This window comes from Epinephelus fuscoguttatus, linkage group LG7, assembly GCF_011397635.1.
Source record: "Epinephelus fuscoguttatus linkage group LG7, E.fuscoguttatus.final_Chr_v1".
Lineage (NCBI taxonomy): Eukaryota > Metazoa > Chordata > Actinopteri > Perciformes > Serranidae > Epinephelus > Epinephelus fuscoguttatus.
The window spans coordinates 22,255,520-22,279,081 of NC_064758.1; the positions used below are offsets into that span (position 1 = coordinate 22,255,520).

The following is a 23,562-nucleotide window of genomic DNA, read 5'->3' on the forward strand; positions in this document are numbered from 1 at the left end:
AAGAGGGTTCCTGGTTTGAACTCCTGTGCGGAGTCTGCATGTTCTCCCTGTGTCGGTGTGGGTTTTTTCCAGGTACTCCAGCTTCATCCCACAGTCCAAAGACATGCAGGTTAACTGGTGACTCTAAATTGTCCATAGGTGTGAATGTGAATGTGAATGGTTGTCTGTCTCTATGTATCAGCCCTGTGATAGTCTGGCGACCTGTCCAGGGTGTAACCCACCTCTTACCTGTCAGCTGGGATAGAGTCCAGCTCCCTGCGACCCTCAGCAGGATGAGCAGTTATGGAAAATGAGTGAATGAATGATTTGATGTGCATAGACTAGTACTGGTACAATTAACACTTTGATTTCCACAACTATCCTGTTTTAATGTATTGTGTTTTTACACATTCGGTGATTCACTGCTCCTCAAATAGGCTGGTTGTCCTTTTCTTAAAGACACATATGCAGCTTTAATTTGAAGGAGTACACTGATAGTTGGAACAAAACATTTACTTGAAGCAAGTCTTCTCTAGCTCAGGGTTAGACTCGTGGGTCTCTATAGAACCCATTTTCATTCAGATATCTTCATGTGAGCATTCAAGGGACCCCTTTTTAATGGCCATGCCAGTTATTCTCTTGCCAAAATTTAGCCTTATTTTGGTGCATTATTTAGCCCCCTTCCTGACAGACTATGCTGACATGGTTGATAGCAATGGATGCCTTAGATTATCTAGTTTCACAAGATACCACTACCATCATAATAACACTAGGAGGGGACAGCAATTTATCAGGGTCATTGATTATGGGTGATGTTTTAACAAGGAAGAAGAATGGTCGAATACAAAAGACTAAGTCTGTTTCTCCAGCATTGATATTAATACTAAATAGTCCATTGTGAGGCTGGCATTGTGAAAGGGTACTTTATCAAAATTAAGTCTTAAGTTACTGGTCCAACTCGCTTCATCTCATTAGTGACCGTACACATAAAAAACCCATTTTGTATTCTGCCAAAGTTGTCAATGTTTTATTAATCTTCAGTTAAGGCAATCCATTACAAAGCATTTCACAAACCACAGTATGACGACAATATTATGTCCAACACCTGGTTTGGAAATTATTCAGCATGCAAGTCAGAGACCAAGAGAGGTATGTAAACAACCTGGGATAAAACAGGAGTAGTGGCAAGAAGAACCCATACAGTATGTGTCTCATAGGAACAGAATGGAAAGAAACCAGAGATGCAACATGCGAGAGGTGGCCGTTATCTCTAAATAACATCCCAAGTAACAAATGAAGCACATGGCAGATGCACTAATCGGGTGAAATGAAAGTCATCTAACAAACTTCCTGCCATTTTGGCACAAACATGCACGTTGTCTAAAGAGGCCAAGTTCAACAAGTGAACACACTTTGGCTCTGAGTATTCTTTATATGGGGCTTATGTACATAATTAGAGTTCAGCCTCAAAGAAAATTCAAAATGAAGGGGTAATCAAAGCCATTTCCACTGAGAGAAAAGAATTAATTGTATCATTGGAAAGACATCTTTTAGACTGAAATATATATTTCATTATAATTTCATGTTTCACAATTGCATAAGTGTCATTACTGTGCTCATTTCATATTTACTGATTATTTGTTGACTTCTGAGGGTAGTCATTTTTTGATTTCCCTGTGGTGGAAATCTCACAAAGGGAAGAGGGAAAAAAGGGGTTTAGCTTATTATAATCTTGGTAGAAAAAAAGCCATCTTGTTATTAATTACATGAAATATGTATGAAAAAGTGCACACAACATACGGCCCCAACTCCACGTTTTCACGTATACTCTCAGACATTTGAAACACACTCATAGTATATGAGCTGCATGCTGATGCTGACTTCACGTGCCTGCCACATGACGCACTGTACTTTTTCTAACTAATTCCTGTGAGTAATGATTAACTTGTGGTTGCTTTTAAAAATAAAATGTTAAAATAAATCACTTTGAAAAGCAGAATTTAAATAGGTTACTTACAAAGCAAATATATCAGATATATAAGTCAATCATTCATAATATCTCTTTAAATATATTTCATAAGAATGTATATATTCATGATTTCCTTTTGGCTTGAATGGCTTTCCGCAGAGGTATTCTGGTATTTATATGCGTGTTATGTAACTTAACTTAATGGCCTTATTTAACTTCTGATGAACAAGTGAATTTGGCAGCAGATTAAACGCTGCTTTGTCTTTTGAGGGAAAAAAAAAAGTCATCGCTAATGAAAAATTAAAAAAAAAGAAGAAGAAAAAAAAAGCCAAATATGGATCAGGGCCTGTGACAGAAGGAGCCCACTGCCTCTGGACTGAGTTTCTGCAGTATCATCACACTATATCTTCTCTCTGAGAGCACTAAAGCAATGGGAGTCAGAGGACATTATGCGGCAAACAAAGATCGTAAAGCAACATGAATTACGTAAACACATTTGCCCTCAACACAAAACAAAAATATAACAGTGAGAGATCTGAGCTTCACATTCTCTGGGAACAACATGACAACTCTTTGTAAACGGTAGTTCTCCAGTGGCATCCAACGAAACTCTTTTAAAGCACAAAACAAGACTGAATAATGCACAAACACAACGGACCGGAAATAAACTCACGTCTTAATGAAACTCATGAATGTTTACTTTTTTTCCTTGAGGCAATGTTAATAGCCACAGTTGAGTTGTAAACAAGTCTTGACTTAGAATATTGTACAACAAGGCTCAGAGACACTCTCGTTATTTCAAAGATCGTTAGTGAAGAGCTGTAAGTATAAAAAGTACAGGACACTGGTAGAGACAGCGTGTAGTAGTCCTAATCTTGCAACAGTTTAATCATCACTAACATTTTCTGTGTGTACGTCTTTAACACGAGACCTACTGCTGCTGGCAGAGTAACACCTGGGTAACTGAATTTGGATATGTTTCCATATAATAGGCACATTTGGATCGAGATATTGAGTGACTGAGAGATACTAATGGAAATAATGGCCTTTATATATAGATAGGATGTACACAACCGGGCTACAGCTGTCTTTAAAAATGTGCACACAGTCACTGAAAGGAAATGCAAATGTAAGTAAATATACCGAAAGCTGAATTTAATCCTTAAACAAAACTGTGAAATTGGATCTCAGGTAGTAAAATGGCATCCCAATGTTCTGTTGTGCATTAGTGTAAAACAATGTTGTCTGGGAACGCTCAATTAATTTGACAGAGTAAAAACAATGCACTCATAAGACACTGAATAAACAAGGAAAGATGGTCTCATTTTGTTTTGTGCAATCTGATGTTGTTTTCATCAAAAAACAAACCAAAAACAAAAACAAACAAAACATTCAACGCCCAAATACCTCATTGCAAGATTTGTGATCTTTCACTTTTCATTCAGGGAAACAAATCAATTTAAGGAGGAAGAAAAGAAAGTGGGTATTAGTTGACATCAGTCTCTGAAAAGTGTGTTTGTAGGGTCCGAGCCAAATCCCAGACAATAAAACTGTAACCACAACAAATATAATGGAAAGAAACACAAACAGCGAGATGACGAATGAGACGTGGCAGCATGACTTACAGTTTACCTCTCTGCATACTAACTGGGAACGTGAGTATGTGCTCTGAATTATTCATCAGCTTCTGTGATGAATATAAGCTGACTTTAATATATCAGTATAGTTATTTCCTTATAAACACCGTTCCTGTTGTGATCCGGTTTAAAATGATGTTAAAGCCATGTTAAAAACATAATGTGGGGTCCTTTCCATTATTTTTATTGTGGTAGCTGTTCCTTCAAAATAAAGGTGTCAAGCTTATTAACACTATTACCTTTGTGCTTTTTATTTGGACAGTAATTAGTGCATTCTGTTAATATAAATATTAGAAATACCTATAGGACATGGTGCTGGAAAATCAGTATGGCAACAGCTCACAGCAGGTCCTCCACATAACTGCTTTGCAATCAAAAATTATCCATCAGTGAAAATGATCCATAAACTGCTGAATAGGTTTTATCACATGCTTTTATATTACAGTCCTTATCAAAGTAGAAATGGGGATTTTTTTTTATTACACTGGTCACAAAATATAAGATGGAAAACTACAGGGGAATATGACTTTAATCCCCTCCCTGTAAAACCCCCTGAAAGGAATAAATTACTCTGCAATAAATAAATAAATAAATAAATAAATTAGTATACACATGATTTCCTAGTTTAACACACACCGATTCCAAAAGGGTATCACAAACATGATACACACTGTCACATTCTAATATATTTACGCCCTCAAACAGGCTCTCTCTACAGGTTTACTTGCTATCCATTACATCACCACTTTGACAGGTTTGACAGCGAACAACTAAAACCTCTGTCTACACCGGGCCCCTCTCTGCGCTCTCATCCTCCAGCATTCAGAGCGAAACAATCTCCCTGATCATCAGCAGGTTCACCCAAAGCAGCCGCAGTTCTCCAAAACAAAATGGAGTCCCGTCATCTTTTATATTTAGCCGAATTAATATTTACGAAAGGGCCTCGTTTCCATTTAACCAAAAGGACGGTTGTGGAGGCGGGTTCCTGTCGTCCACGCTCCTACCCTGCCCCACCTCGGAGCTGTGTGTGGGGCTCAGACGGGGTTGGTCTGGGGGAAGTCGCCAGGTGAGTAAGCTGGTGGGACGGGGTTAGGCTTAATGCCTCTGCTCTTCATGTAGGAGATCAGCTGGTCAGGGATCTCGGCCAGGACGTCTTTAGCCAGCCGCGCCATGCTCAGCACGTGGTTCCCTGTGCGGTCCATGTAGTCTCTAAACGGGACAAACTGGAAGACAAGTATGACATAAAGTACACCTGGCAATATGAAACCATTGGACCAAACAATTTGATGATGATGATGTTGATGATCAAAATAATATTGATATTGTGATATGAGACAAGATATCTTCTTAGATTTTGGATATCGTAATATCACAAGTGTTGTTTCTTTCTTGTTTTAAAGGCTGCATTACAGTAAAGATATAGTAAAAGATATAGTAAAGATATAATTTCCTCAAATGTTCTAGCTGTGCTATTATTTGCCTTTACCCACTTAGTCATTATATCGACATTACTGATGATTATTTGTCAGAAATCTCATTGTGTAAATAGTCTGTGAAAGCACCAAAAACCCTACACTACCACTGGAATATTGATAAGGAGATGTTGGGTTGAAAAATATTGTGATATTTGATTTTCTACATATCATCCGGCCCGAACCGCCATTCAAGAGTTTAGAATCGCCTGCTGCCACAAAAGCTTGATTGGATACAGTCAGGCAGCTGAAAGGACTTCTCATTTATATTTTTGAATGGTCTTTTTGCTTTTTGGTTGTAGAAAGTCCTCTTTATAAATACATGTTATTTAGTGTGAAGTGCTGCTGTACAAGGGTTCGTCCAGTCTGACAACTGAAAGGCCAGACAGAAACAAAGATTCCTCTGAGCAGCAGTTCAATAAGAACAGAGGAATCACCAGTGGTGGGTAAAACAATCTGGAAGCTTAGCATCAAAATCTGTTCAGGATTAAACAGGTTCCTGTCTCAGTGTGAAGTGCACAATAATGCCTCTAACAAGCTGGAATTAACAGGCAACGTGTTGCTGTGGCAAAGCTCTTCTTTAAACTTAACAACAGAAATAGAAGGATGATGTAGGGTTAGCACGTCTGGAATATCAGCTGAACATACTGTGGACTGACTATTCAGTCTAACCAATGAATCGACTAAAGGGCCCAAAGAAAAATGGATGAACTTAATATTTAGAGCCCAGTCGGACCTTGTGGTTCAATAATAATCTAGGATAGCTTAAACTGTTCTAGACTGGAAACAGGTTATTTTGGGGAAAAATCTTTACAATGATATTCTCCCCTGTCATGCAGCACTGTGGGGACATTGACTAAAAGTTAAATTCATTTGATTAGTCTTTTCAAATGTAAATAATACATCTTGTGTCTCAATTAAACTGTTTTTTTTTATCTCTTTTAAAACAGCCATTACTGAAGAATAGAAGAAAACCCCACATATAACAGGTGATTCCAAACTTGTGAACAGTAGTGTATTACATAAGATCGGGCTGTGCTTTAATTATATTCCCCACAGAAGCTGTGTTTACATTCTTTAATCTACTTTGTGATGTAGAGCGACTTGGGTGGTGCTCAAACTTATATAACAGGAGTTACATCCAAGCAACTTCTCTTTTGCCTTGTCTTATTACTCTCTGCTGCCATGCCATTACAGCATTTACATTCTTCTACTCACTGTGATTAAAAATGGAGATGGCTCTGCTAGACACAGCAGATATTTGAGTTAATTAATGTTGTCTTTACAACTTAACAAACTCTACTGGCATCAGAAACTTCTGAACACTTGTGACTCTGTAGCTGCCAAAAGTTTTTGAGGCGGTACATCCTATAGAGGTGCATGCATACGCTCTGTGACTGTCATGGCTTCTTAACACATGACTATGATTCAAGATTTGGAGCATTTATCAGAACTTAAACCTTAAAGATAAGAACATGTTATAGTTTCCATGATACTGGTGCTAGAGGATAGAACAGAAAGTCATTAAATTTCAATAGTATACTCTCTTTTGAACATTAGTGTGTTCAACTAATTTTGCACTTGCAGATTAGATTGTGAGAGTTCATGTAAGAAAAGTTTACATTTTAGCATCACTGTGGTGTACGAGTAAAGGACATGGGGTCACCAAAGCACAGTGGTTCATCCTCTGCAGATGAAGAATATGCATAGTAAATGAATTCAAAATCCATTTATCTGATATCTTTTGTACAAAGTTGCCATTTGGGTTGAGCTTTGGGTGTGGATAACAACCCATGGAGTGAATTCATCCTCTGGTGAGCATGAATGGGTTCAGTAAATTTCATCGTGATTTGCTTCTTGGATTTTTATATTTTGATACTGAATGTGTACATAAAGACTTCTCAGAACCCAAACTATCGACATATTTTAAGACATCTGGCACTGACAGGACAGAAATGACAGTTTTTAACCACTGCTGTGGTGGCGAAAAAGGCCTAGAAATACTTCACCCTTAAGTTCAAGTTAGAAGCAAAACATGTTTACCAAAACTGAGCAACCCTAAATGGTCTCTCTCTGGGGAGAAGTCCTAGAACAAGGTGACCTGGCAAACATTGTGATGAAGAAACATTGTGATGGGGAAATAGATTTTGTTGGCAGAACAAGTTGTGCTAAAACGGCAGGTATTAAGATGAGGATAAGTGCAAGTTCTGGAAATGGCAGCAAATCACACCAACACACATACGCACATGGAAAGTTAGGTATGATGTTTATCTAAGGAGTATAAGAGTGTTCAGTGAACTGTTCTACGGGGTTGTCTCATTGTTGCAGTATGTGAAGTTTGTATTTGTGACTTCAATAAAGTCCTGCAAAAGCTGCAAGACTGATCCCTTGTCATAAGACTCCTTCTTTAACACGGTGCCTTTGTTAAATGAACCGTGTCCTTCACATGACAAATAATAAACAAAGGTCTCACCTGTACAATGTCTCTCTCTGCCAACTTCCCTCGTGAGGAAATCCTGATGTCATCACCATCCAGCTCAACCATGGCTACAGAGAAAGGGCATTAAAAACAATTCCACATAAAAATATTTCCATACTGATCATATTGTACAATAATTGTCATGGTTTGTTTAGCCAAGAAAGCCCATTTGACTAAAACAAATCACCCCTGATGCAAACAGATCACAAACTGGTTTCTTTAGTTACTGTTCTCACCATCAAACTCAGCCTGGCCAACTCCGACAATGATGATAGACATGGGGAGTTTAGCTGCCTGTCGTGAACAAGAAGAACAAACAGTCAGTCAAGGTTACATTTCCAGCTATTTGTATTTTTCCCCCAATACACTTCTTATTCTGCAAAGTCAGAATCAATCTCCAGGCACATTACTCCTGAGAACAGAAACAATAATGGACAAGGTAAAATAAGACGAATTTAACAGATACATAGCATTCTCTTGACTGTGTTTCACATTATGTTGCATAGTTTGGGCTGTGCAGGGACTGAGAGAGAATACAAAATACATTATTCAGCCCAGGATCCCTAAGGTTGTTACAACAGCCAGCATATAACACAATATTTTAGCTAACTATTACAGTGTACACATTTTACAGGCTGCTTTTACAATGTGGAATACCAAACGAGTTAAAGTACACAATGTTCTTGATTTAATGGTCACAAAGAATAAAAAAAGTAAAGATAACATGCACAAACATGAATAAAGTCAAATGCTTTATTCATTAAACATCATCCTACATACTCACATCATTCAGTCAAACATTATCTATTTATGATCTTTGCATATAGAAATGTTTCAAACACTGTTAACATCAAAACAGAAAGGCCACAAGTCCTGCCTAAAGGCACAGTTCACCCCTAATCAAAGATACGTATTGTCCTCTTACCTGTTATTTGCTGATATGCATATAAGTTATTTATCAGTCTTGATTGTTTTGGTGTGAGTTGTCCAGTGTCAGAGATAACGGCTGTAGAGGTGTCAGCCTTTTCTCCAGTATAATGGAACAAGATGGCACCTCTCAGCTAGCTAACATTACAGCTCAGCCGAGGAGGACACCATTAATGTTTATATCTAACGACAAGCATGCTCTCCATGAGTAGATGCACGCTTCCTTCTGCATGGTAATATGGTTGGCGGGTGTAGTTTGGTGGAAAAATATAGTTCTTCCATGAAACTGCTCACAACAAGGCCTGTGAATTATCTTGAGTAACCAGGTCATGATTTCTGAGAAAGAGACATTGCTGTTAAGTTTTTTTTTAATTATTTTTTTTCGCGCTTTGAGCACCACAAGCCATGTTTGCACAAAAACGATCGGCTGAAAATGGAATAATTTCTCATTTTCATTTTGAAAAAAGTTTCATGTTCAGACGACAACATTTTCATAACAACTGCAGCGCACACGGATCTACAAAAATGTCCAAATGCAACTAAAGTTTACCGTTTTCGATTTAAATTGTTGTCGTATGAACAGGACCCTAGTTTCATCTGGGGGGAGGATATCACCAGAGGCCTCACAATATGATCATGATACTTGAGTCACAATACAACATTATTTTGATTTCAAACATGTTGCGATTTGCTGAGTATTGTGATAACATATATTTTGATCTAGGAAAACTTTGTTAACATCTCCTTTCAGATAATATTTTCAGTCTGTTCATCTCACGCCAATTTATCAAGTGGCCTGTGAAAGCAACTTTTATTATTCTAGCAGGGTACCAAAAGTTTAATTTGTATTTGGAACATCAATAATTTGGATTAAAAAAATCAATACTTGGCATCAATGTATCAGTATGATACTGCCACACAAAAATATTGCGGTACTATGCTATATCGATTTTTTTCCCTTGCCCCTAATTCAATCACATTGGAGAGAAGGCAGGCATCTCTACAGCACACGGCAACTCACAACAAAACAATCTAGCCTGATAAATAGCACTACAGGTAAGAGGAAAAAGATGTATTTTTATTTTGGGGTGAACTATCCCTTTAACACCAACTGGATCAAAACCTTAACCCATATAATAAAGCTTTAATAAGACATATTCTTCACACTGTATGTGGTGTACAGGTTTGACCACGGCATTATTCCAAACCGCAGTCCTGATGTGGAGACTGTGAAAGCTCGGGCATGAATGAATGATATATGCTTGTGGTAGAAATGCATTTACAGGGGTAAAAGTAGGTCAGCTTTCCTGGAAAAACATCCCGAGGGTAGAGGCCTGTCACAGATAGGAGTAAATAGACTGAGGAGGACCATCCTCTCCATGGTCTCTATCATTATTCCCCCGCCATCCCCTTCCTCGTGACCTCTTGCTCTCACATTAAATACATACATTCTGTTTGCCCATTTCCAGCAGCAAAACACCACACAAGCATATACCTATAAATGCCAAATCAGATTCTGTATCCAGAGCTGAATTATTCAGTCGACACCATTTGTTACTTTGCTTGTTCTGTAAAGTCACTCAGGGGATTTCGATCCTTCAATCTGTCTGAACACATCCTCCTCACGCCGCACAGAATAACATACAAATACCTGTTCTCATAAATAAACTTTTAATTGATTTCTTTAAAAGCACTTCACCAACTTTTTCACCTCATCACATTTAAGAGATAGCTTGGATCTTTTGAAGAGGGGTCGTATGAGGTACTTATCCATAGTCAGTGTATTACCTACAGTAGATGGCAGTCAGCACGCCCCCAGTTTGGAGAAGCAGACAGGAGTACTGGCATGGAAGATAAGCAATGTACCGCTGTGGACATGGGCAACAGCAAAATGCATTTTAGCCACTTTAAAAAAAAAAATCAATATGTGTTTAAGAGTATGCTATATTTAGGATATTTTCACAGCTTTACCTTGCCATGACATAGCGATATTCAATGGGGAACTGAAGCTGTTATCTCTCTGTCTTCAAAGCTCTGTCTTTAAAGTTGCTGAACACAGAAGCTGCTCCTCTACTGCTGCCTCGATCAGTTACACAATAAGACAAACTAACTGATCAAGGCAGCGGTAGACCAGCAGCTCCCATGTTCAACCAGTTAAAATGAATGTTTTTGTCAATGAGTCTGGTGGCATTGAAGAGAGCATGGATGTGGAACTGCAGCAGTTAATGTTTCGCTCTGTTAAAGCTGTGAAAATATTCTCAATATAGTGTACACTTACACTAACAACACATTTTTTAGATGGCTAAATATGTTTTGCTGTTACCCCATTAACAGCAGTACATTGCTCAGCCTCTGTGTTGGTTCTCCTGCCTGCTTCTCCAAACTGAGGGGGTGCTGACTGCCATCTACAGGAGGTAATACGCTGAATATAGATAAGTACCTCATACAACCCCATTTCAAAAGATCCAAACTATCCCTTTAACTATCAGAAGAGAGGATTGACACTAGATTGGTTGATAGATGTTTCCAGTACAAATGCTGACACTCCAGGTTGTTCAGTTCCTGTATTTAACCCCTTAAACAGGGACATAGAATTAAAAAACTGGGAAATTAATGTTTCATGTCTTTGAGTAACTTTACGGTTGGAAAAGACATCAATTCATGAATCAGCTTGTCATTATTTTCTATGGCCATAAAATGGAAAAATTCTAAATGTCTAAGGCATCATTTTATACCCATTTCCACAAAATGAAGCCAAACATATCTGTAGTCTTTGTAAACTCTGGGTTCTTTGAGTTTAAACAAAGGTTGTCTCCACTGCAAAGTTTTTAATGACTGTGGGGTTTAAAAGGTCAATGATAACAACAGTGAGAAAAAGAGAACTTACAGCAGCTGTAAGATGAGATACAGTTCATTTTGATAACAGAAATCTAAATCTGTTTGCTTTACTCAAAATTTGGTAAAATAAGAAATAAAATATGACTAAATAAGTACATTCAGTAGCAGAGTATCTCTTCTTGTGTCAATTTGTACATAGCCTGCAGGTTAGTCAGTAAGTGTTAGATGGAGAGGTGAAACGTTTGTGTTGATTCAGAGTGGACAGAGGAACTGAGCAAAATGCAATAATTTGTGTCTAAATTTTTAAATATTCATAGGTTGTTGGTGGAGCCAGTGGTCTCCATCCACACAACAAACTGACACCCCAAGTCATAATCCAATACCTGGCCAAAAATTAAATTTTTTTTTTTTTTCGATTTTTTGGCTGCCAGGTCAGAGTGAGACCCTTTTTATAATTCAAAATCCTGAAATGAAATTTGGAGCTTAAAGGGAAAACATCAAAGGAAAGATGGCCCCAGAAGCTGTCCTGTTAGATGTGTGGACACATTAGTCACTGAAGGCTAAGTTGTGTTGGTTTGGTCAGCAGCAGCAGTACCTGTAACATTACCAACACATATCTTACGTGCAAATTATAAGGATATCTCTGAAGATAAACCACAGCATCAGCGAGTAGAAAATAAGACACTAAAAGTGCAGACGTAAGCATTGCACCTAACTCTTTCGTAATGATTCAACTCTCCAGGACAAAGGCTAAATGTCAAACGAAGCAGGTCATTCGGTCCTTTGCTCTGTGGGCAGAGAAGAGTGTAGCCAAGTCCAAACTGAGAGGCGAGAGGTGGCAGCAGGACGCAGCAGGTTCGGGCCGAGCAGTGCAGAGCAGCAGACAAGATCTTAAAAGGAAGGTGTGGCTGTTCGAATGGTTTGATTAACAGTCGCAAATTCCCTTTAAACCCAGTCTGCTGGGGGTCAGAGCATCGTGTTGCTGTGCCTCAGATGGTGCGCCGGGTAAGACCATCGCCTCTAATAAAGTGAACCTGTTGACCTGAGAGTGAGTCTCAGCTGAGCCCCTCAGCCTCCTGAGGGTCTCAATAAAAAGGAAAAATATTGGACAAACAGAGCACCCGAGCACAGGGGGTGAGACAAGTGGAGCAGAAAACATCCCATAAATCCTCAAATCCAGTGCTACAGGCTTATAAACCCTCAAAGTAACAGAAAGCCTGAGAGAAGCGCCACAGCAAGCTAAAAGCACCTGCAATGCCAATGCAGACAGGGTAAGAGAGAGAGTGCGAGAGATGAACATCCTCCGGGTAGTGTTAGAACAGCACTTACATTCACTATGGCCTCCTTGGTTTGAGCCATGTCTGATATGACGCCATCAGTGATGATGAGGAGAACAAAGTACTGAGACCCGTCCTGCACTGCTGCTGCATACCTGAAAAAGAGAACTCATTAGCACGGAGCAGTTTACGACCACACAGACCATCTTAAAGTGAAGCAAAGTTAAAAACAGCTGCAGACAACATGTTTGTGGATTTACATAAAACTCTGAGATTGGTTTGAACCACCACAGAGAGAGTCTAAGAGCAGCAGAGCGGCATCCACTGAGTCAAAGATTAAAAACAAAAAAACATGTTTTGCAGACACAGTCCCCCGCCCACCACGCGACACAAAAGCTTAATATAGACATGTAAAGAAGTGAAATATGTTGTATGGCTCTTTATGTCTCAGAGGTCTATCTAGACACTGTTACGAAACCCATCAGAGACAGCATAGTGAGTGTGGCCTAGTTTCAATCGCCCATCGCTGGCTGCTCTATGAATAATTTATTAAACTGTTTATGCAAGTGCTGCAGTCTTATTCTTTCAGAGCATTATTGATTGCCTAGCACTCGATTGACCACACTTGATGAGCGAGACAGGGAAAAACATGGCAGATCATTGTGAGAGCCAAGGACAGGTCAGAGGTCAGCCTGTACTCTCGTTTTCAAATCGGTAAATTTGACTTTGAGGCGCTGGCATTTTAATCAAAGAGCGCGGCCGGTTAGTGACAGAGGCAAGAGTGATGACTGGTGTTCAGGAGATTAAAGAGACCTTTGTCTTCCTCATCTGGCGTACAACAATGTAGGTCACTCTCACTGGAAACATTTGAGCACATTAGAAGAATAATAACTGCAGCACCAAAAACAATATTGTTTCATAAAGAGTCTATATTTTAGAGATTACTAGTCCACCATAGTAAAGCACAGCATATTAACAATTCAACGTCATACTTTACATCTAGTTTGTATTCTGCATCGACACCTTAATCAATCGTCTGCTTCCATTAACTCATCAGTTTTCTGCCTGTGCTGCTTTCATAACGTACACAGAGTACAAACTGCATTATTTTGCACAACATTCAATGTTAGGATTTGTTTCTGGTCATGTAAAGAGTCATATTAGTCTTTATGTCATTGGTTTACTGTATGACCTATTTCCCTTGTTCTGAACTGTTGAGAAATGGCAACATCTTTGTAAATAATGTGAGTTCTCCTGCACCCTTTAGGCACAGAGAGGCTGTACAAAGTCAATTTTTTTCAGTCCCTGATTGCTTTAAACCAAGATTATTCAAACCCCGAATGTGACGTTTTTTATTGGGCATGAAATCCTTCAAAGAGTTTTGTTAATTATAAATAATTCTATTCTATACTTGAAATCACACTAAGACACCTACAGGAGACATTTTCCCTTTTTTATTATTATTATAATGCTTATGAGTCTATGTGGGTAGAGAAGTAAACAAAATAAATGGTTTACAACACACAATTGTGTAATTTAAAGCAAATATAAGTGTTTATAAATGTATTTTGTCAATGACTAAGTTCTCTAGTGGACCAGAGTAATTATAGTTTTGTATTTTTCATTAGTTTTTGTGTTGTGTTTAATTATTGTTTTCAATTTAGTTTCATTTCAGTTGGTTTCTAAAGTTTTTCTTGTTTCAGTTCAGTTTTTTTTTTTTTAATGTTTACTTTCAGTTTAGTGTATATTAGATTCAGTTTCTTATTATACTATGGGAGGTATTTGTCGGGGACAAAATTTGAGAAGTTCAGAATAGGTGTTAGAATACAAACACAAAAGGCGACTGACTCACAGTCATGTAGAGATCGCAGTCTCAATAAACATGTGAACCAATGCCTCGCCATGCTTGTGTTGATGAATTTCCCCAAATTGACAAAGACAAAAACTGAAGACATTTCCAGTTTATTTTTATTTTATTCTAGTTAGTTCAGTAAATGTTTTTTTCACACCTACTTTTAGCTTTTTTGTTTAGTTTTAGTTAACTGCTATAACCTTGCTGTGATAATGAATGATACAGTACAACACAGTTTATTTATATAAAATATAAATATCTTCTTTTAAGGTCTACTGTGTAGGTTAAGTGGCATCTAGGGGTGAGGTTGTGACATTGCAACCAACTGAAACTTCTCCCATGCGCCAAGTGTGTAGGAGTACTATGGTGGTGGATGCAAAAATGCAAATGGCCTTATCCAGAGCCAGTGTTTGTGTGTCCATTCTGGGCTACTGTAGAACAACATGGCAGAGTTAATGGAAAAGGACCCAGTCTGTGTGTAGATACAAATGGCTCATTATGAGGTAATGAAAACACAATGGTTCTTATTTTCAGGTGATTATAAACTAATGAAAGCACAGTTCTAAATATTAAATTCCATTTCTGCCAATAGATGACCATAAATCTTACAAATTACAATTGTACATTGATAAACATGTACTTATATCTATAAAACTGTCCATATATCTGTTTACAATGACATTGTAGTGTCTTAGAAACCATTTATTAAATGTTTATGCAGTTTGATTTAAAGCAAAATGTTATCTCATGGGGTAATTGTTAACAACAACAGAAAAACTCTTTACACATCTATTTCAAAACAGGTGCAGACCTTCAAAACAGACCTTCAACAGGCAAACAGGTTTGTGACAAAGAGAAGCCCACTTAATTAGGAAGTGTCTGTAAGTCTGCAATCAATCAAGTTACCCCTGTGCAGTAGCAAGCCACAAGTATCATCATCAACATCAACTTATTATGTGACAATCTACAGTATAATGCATGGAGCTAGCCAAGTATAACACTCTGTATAGTGACAATCATAAATGTAACCTAAAATGGTTACATTAAATCAGTATATTCTTATAAAAAATAAATGCTTAAAGCCTTAAAGGATAAAATGTATTCTCAAAAAGATACATTTCCAGATATTGCAGGTTATATCTGTAGATGAACCAGTAGGGATATGTTTACATTTCCAGTGAAAAAAACAGCATAAATAAATAAAACAAGGCCTCAAAAAATCGAATGAGCAAACTTTACATCAATGTATACATGACGACAATCACAATAGCCTCTACCACAACTATCAAGACTGCATGCACTGAATGAAGTAGATCTTCTCTTTGTTACTATGTTCAAATGTTTACCGATGAAGGTCTGGTACCGAAATTTAGGGTTGTATTTTTTTTTGTAAATTATATGTCAGAGTTTGTCAGCAGATTTTTTTATTTATTTATTTATTTTAAGATATTTTTTGGGGCATTTTGCCTTTAATGGACAGGACAGATAAGCATGAAAGGGGGAGAGAGAAATATGGGTTAATGCTGAAAATCTAGTCTAAAATTCAAGTTCAGGTCAACAGTGCACAAACCTCAGTCCAAGAAGTGTGAGTCATTAATATTCAAGTCCAAGCCAATTCATGAGTCATCACTAGTGAGACCTAAATCCCAGCTTGAGTCCGAGAGTCCAGTATTAACACACAGGTTGGGGGGAGATAGTGTACATCTGTGCCTTGTTACAATTTCACCACTATTTCAATCTTGAAAAGACCAAATAAATCATGTGGTGCAGCCCCCCACCACACTAGACGTCTAAAAAGAAATGTAGCACCTGCAATCTGAAATATCTGGTCCCACATACGCCTGATTATCATTTCTGTTCATCTCCGCTTGGCAGCCGATTGTTTATTTTCCCTTCATTAGTTCTGCTCAATTCATAGAGAAACCATCACTCACTGTCTTAATACCTCTGACGGAGCATCTACCTACCGAGGATTATTTACAGATTGACTTTCAAAGAGAGGACGCCTGTGCTCTGATGTTCACTGAGACAGCTATTTGTTCTTGTACCTTGCCACATGATTGACAACAGGAGCAAAGTTGGTGGGTCCATACAGCTGAACCGTCTTAAGGCTTTGATGGTACGCTTCGAGAATCCCCTCCATGCCATTGCAGTACGGGTTCTCGACGTTGCCATTCTGAGAAAAACAAAAACAAAACATGAACAGTTCATAAACAACAATGTTATTCAGACTGGAATACAATGCTAATGCATTCAGTACAGATATGATTCAGCGACATGCTGAGTCTGGCAAAGTACAAAGGCTGTATAGATTAGCTATTCTTTACATAGTCGACTACACAGTGTGCCATGTAGTGTTTTTTGAATGTCTAATTACTGTATTCTTTGTAGGGAACTCAGATTATCCAACAATGCATCTCAAAAAGTTGTGTACAATTCAAACTGATGCTTACTAGCTGCAAGAAAAACTACCATCACCGTCACATGCGTCTGACAAAAGAGGCTTCACCATGAAGCGAGCCAACCAATTACAAGACTCCGCTGATTGCTTTTTTGAATCTGCAACTTGTTTACAGTTAAGATTCATGCTAACACTTTCACAGGTGACTCGATAACAATCAAGCAATATCATTTTTTGGTTTACAAACAAGCTCATTTTTACAAGAATGGCTGGAAACTTGACAGATTCAGACACAAGGGAGCTCCTCTCAATCTGTGCAGAGGATGACATGGATAGGCAGCTGTCTCACAAATTCTTTTAATGTTCCTCTTAATGTATTAAATGTGTGTTTCTGATTCATGTAGATGATGAAATTGCAAACTGTTAATTATTAAATACATTACAAGAACATTAGCAATGGACAAAAACAGCTCCTCCCCCAACATGTTCCTAAAAATAATGAGACGTCTTCCTCCACGTACACATCCAGCCTGAATGCTTTTTCTCTTGAGTTTTACAGCGGTTGGCAGCTGTAAGTGTTGCATTACCCTCATCTGCTGGATTGCTCCTTGCTCCATCCATTGCAGCATTGCCACAGCATGTGTGAAGACGTGCAACATGGAAATGTTTTTGAATGTAGTGCATACGTGAATAGTGAAAATCACTAGCGGTGCCTGAAATGTTATCCCAGTAACTTAGCGGGAACTAAGTGTGAAAGAACTGCTAAGGGGCTTTAACACTGCCTCACAGTAATTTGCTGCCTCTAGTCATCTTAATGACAAGAATGCAGCAGAAGGGAAGCGATTTCCAACATGGTGGCCAAATGATTAGCGACATCACAGAAGCACAAAGAAGACAAGGAGATGATAATGTTGGTGTTCCAATACCTGGAGTCATGGTGCTAGCAAAGGACAATCAGTCAAAAAACTGGGCCTGGTGTAACATTTCCACCAGACTTTAGATGACTGGTACGTTGTCCAAGTATGAAAGTAGTAATCTTAAGTAATTGCAGGGACTTCTGTTTTTGTGCTACAATATGCAGCTAAGCTAGTTCTGCCAGTCTTTAACAAAGCACCTGCCTGGTATCACAGCTGTGGACCATAGCGGCAGCAGCCATTTTTAAAAATGCTTTACTTTTTTGGGGAACACTCTTGCAGGTAGGCAGTTGTCAGGGCGCTTACCCTGCGGCAGTGTGAAAGCAGCTTCAGACTGCTTTCCATCAAAGCTAAGTTAGGCTAAACATACTTGTGGGTTTCTGTAGTGGATGTAAACATGCAACTGGGATGTAGCGGCTGGCTGTGTTCTCAATTTACAACACAACACACCTGACCACACCCAGCTGTGATCAGGAGTTTACATATTAGTAGACTTATATCTAGCAATCCACAGAGGTCTATGTAGCAGTGCTTCTTTGCCATAAAAGATGGAGCAGTGTGGTTACTCTCAAAGGGCTAAATGACATTTTGATAAAATTCTCTGCACCCAGAGATGTGCTTGTCAAACTTTAGCTTCCTTAGCTGCAAGGCAAAACTCTAACCAAACATACTGTATATAACAAATATTTCTCCAAGGACTCTAACTTTACTTTTAAACCCACTCACAAGACTAGTGCATGAAAGAATGAGGCTTCAATTATATGGTGAGATGAGTCTTAATTTGCAAATTTTAATGGAAACATGGAGTGATGCAGACGTTACCCAGTAGACAGACTCCTCATTAGGCAGTACTATGTAGCAGCCAGAGCACATTAGCTGGCAGAGAGAAGCCAAATTGATTTAAGAATCCTTCAGCCTTAAAGAACCTCATTTGCACTATAAAAGGTAAATTGAAATTCACTCTGAATTATGCATGTCAAAGGTGTAGCAGCATTCATCTGAAAATGCACACATCCATATTGCACATGAAAACACATTCATCCATACATGTTGGAGAGAGTGCTCCAGCTCAAAGATAAGCTCCACTGGGAGGGCAAATTCATTTTCACATGGAGTCTAATTAACTTTGTGAACAATACTGATGCTGAATTACAACCCTAGGTTCTGATATAATCCCGTAGTTTACTCACAAGGGGGAACTCGTGGGAGACCCTCCCATCAGGGGGCAGCTTAGCACCGAATCCCAGGGCAGGGAACATCTTATCACTGTCATAGTCCTGGATGATCTCTCCCACGGCCTTCAGGGCCATGGCATAGGCATTCATCTGGTACGGGTTCATGTAGTGCAGTGAAGTGGACTGGGACGGATTTCCTTCCAAGACAAGAGAAGTCAGAGTCAGTGATGCAAACCATCAGACTGAGGCTGAACTGACAGCAGCTACTGCAGCAACACGAGTGAGCTGAGACTAAATTGGATGTTTTGAATCAGATGTGGGGCTCGATGTGACTATCTGGGTTATTAGCGATGCTAGAATTCAATGTTTATAATTTCCTGTTCATGTTTTTGAAGGTTACAGCGACATTTTTAACATTTCTGGGTAGACATGAGTTTCCAGGATTCTCTTTTATGCTGACATGAATCAGTAACAGTCAAAACATTACAGGCAGTTCAGTGAGAGCAGAGAGAATAAACTACCTTTAAAATTATCTCACTGAAATATTCAGTGTACATGGAAACCATGAATTGACTATTTGCAGCAGTGGAAGACGTATTTAGATTTTTTACTTCAATAAAAGTAGCGACACCACAGTGTAGAAATACTCGGTTACAAGTAAAAGTCCTGCATTCAAAATGTTCCTGAAGTAAAACTACAAAAGTAATAGCATCAAAATAAACTTAAAGAACAAAAACAAGGTGAACTCATTATGCAGAATGGTTCACTACAGAATAATATACAGTATATCATATGATTGCAATTATTGATTCATTAATGTGTAAGCGTCATGTTGGCAGATGGAGCTACTTTCTTCCAGCGTTACAGGGGTTTTTTTGGGGAGTTTTCCCTTATCCACTGTGAGGATCCTAAGGACAGAGGGATGTCGTATGCTGTAAAGCCCTGTGAGGCAAATTGTGATTTGTGATATTGGGCTTTATAAATAAAATTAATTGATTGATTGATTGATTGATTGACTTGTACTGTAACTACTTAATATAGTGTTGGGTAGCTGAACTGATAACACATATTTGTTATATATAAATATATATACACCGATCAGCCAAAACACTGACACCACTGGCTGGTAAAGTGAATAACATTGATCATTTCGTTACAGTGCAATGCTCTTCTGAGGAACCTTTTATTCACCCACCCCAACAACATTACAGACCAAGTACACCCGCCACTGGCAACTCCACTCCCTGATGGAAGTGCGCCCCCTCAGGCAGGACAATGCACCATGTCACACCACAAATACTGCTCAGGAATGGCCTGGGGTATGTGACTAAGAGTTCAAGGAATCAACCTGGCCTCCAAATTCCCCAGATCCCAATCCAATTGAACATCCACTGAACATGCCGGTACCTTATCTCACAACCCACAGGACTCAAAGGATCTGTTGACAATGCCCTGGTGCCAGACAACACAGGAGACCCCCAGAAGTCCTGCCTCCATGCCTTGACAGGTCAGAGGCTCCACCGTAGACCAGACTTGGCCCTGACCCGTCAAGGCCCAGACAACGGACCTCTGGGGTACCAGTTTGTCCAACAGATGCTTGATTAGATTGGCATCTGGGGAATTTGAACGCTAGATTGATGCCTTGTCAAGTTACTTGGACCACTCCTGAGCAGTGTTTGTGGCGTGGCATAGTGCATTGCCTTACTGAGGGGCTACTGTCATTGGGGATACTGTTGCAATTAGTTGGGGTACTTGGTCTATGACAATGTTTAAGTGGGTGGAGTGTGCTAAAGGGCATCCACATGGATGCAAGGACCAAAGGTTTCCCAGCAGAACATTGCATAATGATGAAATGATCAATGTTGTTCACTTCACCTGCCAGTGGTTTTCATGTTTTGGCTGATCAGTGTCTGTACTGTTGAAGGAGCTGTATAGCAGCAAACAATTATTTGTTCACACTCCCGCTCTGTGTCGTGTAATCCAAGCTTCTCTGTTCTTCGTTTTGGTAGCCAGTGTGGCCCTACGTACATCAGTGCTAGCTCATCGCCACCACTCTGCACTGCACTCATACAGCAGATAACTGCACACTTTGTTGCAGAAGCAAGTGCCCAAACTCCAGTCCCCTCCCCCATGTTAACACTGGTAAGTCTGTCAGCACTGTTCTCTGTTAGTACCCTTTGCTGCCAGCTCATCCACCTCCATGTTTACAGCTACAGTATGCGCAAACAATCCCAGCTCAGAGTCTGAATCATAAGCTCCTTTTAGACCAACATTCCAGGCAGGAATGTTGCACTGCTATTCCACCTAGCTGTTCTGTATTAATGGCACTATCACAGAATGGGGGAACAGAGTTTCTTGTCTTTAAGACAACTGCAGGGGAAGTGACAGCACTGAATCAATGTCTGTATAAACATTGTGAGCCGTCAGGATGGGACAAGTGTGACATTTTGATGACACCAATGTTTGGTTCTAGATTAAAAAGCAAAGGCAGCAATATGAAGGGTCTCTGTGCTGCAGAATTAGAAGATATAAGGGCTATAAATGTGTTTTGAATGTCATATACAGCTCCTATAATGATAGATTTCCTTCCCATTAATTTAAATCTAACCTCAATTACTTCATTGATCCTTTGTGTGCATCTCTATATTTGCAACCCCCATGAACATACCATATCATCTTAACTATAGTATGTATTATGCATGCCGTGCCCTTAAATCCACAACTGACAAGATACCTTTTCAACTTTTCTGCATTTAGTTTATAATAACTTCTTTTAAGTCTTCTCTCCTGTCCTCTTTTTAAAATGTATTGCATGTACTTGACTTTGTTTATTGTGTGTACACTTCAATGAAAAAAAGTTTTACAAGGCACAAGATAGAACATTACAAGCAGAGAAAACTCCAGACACTCTGATTTATGAAAAATGCCATAGTCATACATCAGATGAGAAATGGAAGCAGAACAGGGTGATGGTGGTGAAAGCACTCACCATTTGATGCGGTGAAATCAATGGCCACTGTGAAGTGAATCTGAGTCCTGAAACAGATGAATGGGAGAAAGGATGCTGTTAACAAAAGCCAGGCAGGAAAACTCAGCGCAGCAGTTTAATGAGGCTCTGCCAGATTTCACTGTGCTCTCACACTCTACCTCTCATCTGAGGAAGAGGTGGAACAAAATGAAACCCGAAACAGTGTGGATTATACACCTTTATTGTCAGGGCAACATGGGATCTAATCAGGTTTTTATTATTCCATTTCATGAAACAGAGAGAGGCTAAATTTGCTTACGGTCAAACAGGATCCAAAGCACCGTTTTTTGTTGTTGTTTTTTTTATTTAAAGATTTAACAGCACAGAGGCAGAGTCAAATCACAAACACATCACACAAAAACCTAGAAAAACTAATAAAGGCAGAGTAATTTCACAAATGGTCACATAATGAGTTGCTGCAGCTGGCTTAATGGTCTGACTGAACATCACACTGAGCAAAGATATGACTATTAACAAGAAACAAGAGCTGTAAAAACAGAACAATCTCAATTCTGCACTTGCTGTTACCACTACTTTTCAAGATATACTTTGATAAGATAATTTGCACAATCCTGTATATGGTACATGCACCTTATTGTTCATTATAGGTACATCATCATCTCTATTATCATTGTAATCACTGTCATTGTCTTCACTTCACATGGTTGCTGTTGTATGATCAACGGAAAATTTGAGTTTTTCCATTCCCTGCATCAATCTGGAAAAAACAGGCTCACAAAAACTACTGGACATGTTTTATTCATGAGCCCGTAATGATAGCCAAAACCTTGAAAAGAAACTAAACATGGCCTAACTAGTCTCCGCTGGGTTTTTTCCCCAGTGAGACAAACGAAGAAAGGAAGGGGAGCTGAGATCAAAGTGTGTGCTCTTTCATTGTGATTAACACTGATTGCCTTTCCTGACTTCACCTCCATTCAGAAATTCCCACAAGCGCAGCATCGGAGATAATGGCGGCTTCCTCCCCGGGAGACTCTGACCCCAGCTCATTAATCAGCATTGAGCTGGACCGCTCAGCTGACAAAGGGGAATTGTTACAAGTGCTTGCTGCCTCAATTTGAAAGTCTCTGCTGATTTCTATGGTTAGTTTTGAATGTTCGGCTGGAGAAGCAAGGTGGGAAGTTAGTGTTGAGGCAGAACACAGGACAGCAGAAATGGCCACACGGGTACTCTCAGTCAAACTGCCAATTACAGTCGATCATCAGGGCATTACCTGGAAGTTCATCCTCTGCTGCTACACTCTGCAATAAATGGTGGTCCATTACTGAAACTTAATACTGTTTATTATATTTGGACAGTGGGGAACCCTTTACATCCTGACCTCATCAGCTGGATCTTGAAATAACAAACAGATCTGATTTGGTGTGACTGACAAGTAACAGTAAATGAACCTAGCCTGGAGTGGGTGTTCGAGAGGCTTACTAAGTAAACAAGATGATGTTTGTTTGTTGTTGATGACATTATGTTGTTTTGGGATGCTTGCCATCAGCTGTCAGATTCCAGAACAGCCTGCTGAGTGATCGTTAACCTGATGGTGCTGTCATCTCCCACAGAGACAGCATCATACCAACCCTGTCATATTCAATATTTCAGTCA

General features: G+C 39.2%; 1 protein-coding gene across 2 annotated transcripts in view; it reads right to left on the bottom strand.

Annotated features, from left to right (window-relative positions):
- Window positions 1-994: 994 nt before the first annotated feature.
- Window positions 995-23,562, bottom strand: part of cpne5a (copine Va) — a 107,998-nt gene continuing 85,430 nt past the window's right edge. For both annotated transcript variants that reach the window (XM_049582116.1, XM_049582117.1), the window contains 7 exons: window positions 21,910-21,956; window positions 18,936-19,117; window positions 16,479-16,606; window positions 12,631-12,733; window positions 7,773-7,830; window positions 7,531-7,604; window positions 995-4,808 (listed from right to left, as the gene is read on the bottom strand). In XM_049582116.1, the coding sequence (XP_049438073.1) occupies window positions 4,620-4,808; window positions 7,531-7,604; window positions 7,773-7,830; window positions 12,631-12,733; window positions 16,479-16,606; window positions 18,936-19,117; window positions 21,910-21,956 (781 nt within the window). In that variant the 3' untranslated portion in view covers window positions 995-4,619. The remainder of the gene's footprint in view (window positions 4,809-7,530; window positions 7,605-7,772; window positions 7,831-12,630; window positions 12,734-16,478; window positions 16,607-18,935; window positions 19,118-21,909; window positions 21,957-23,562) is intronic.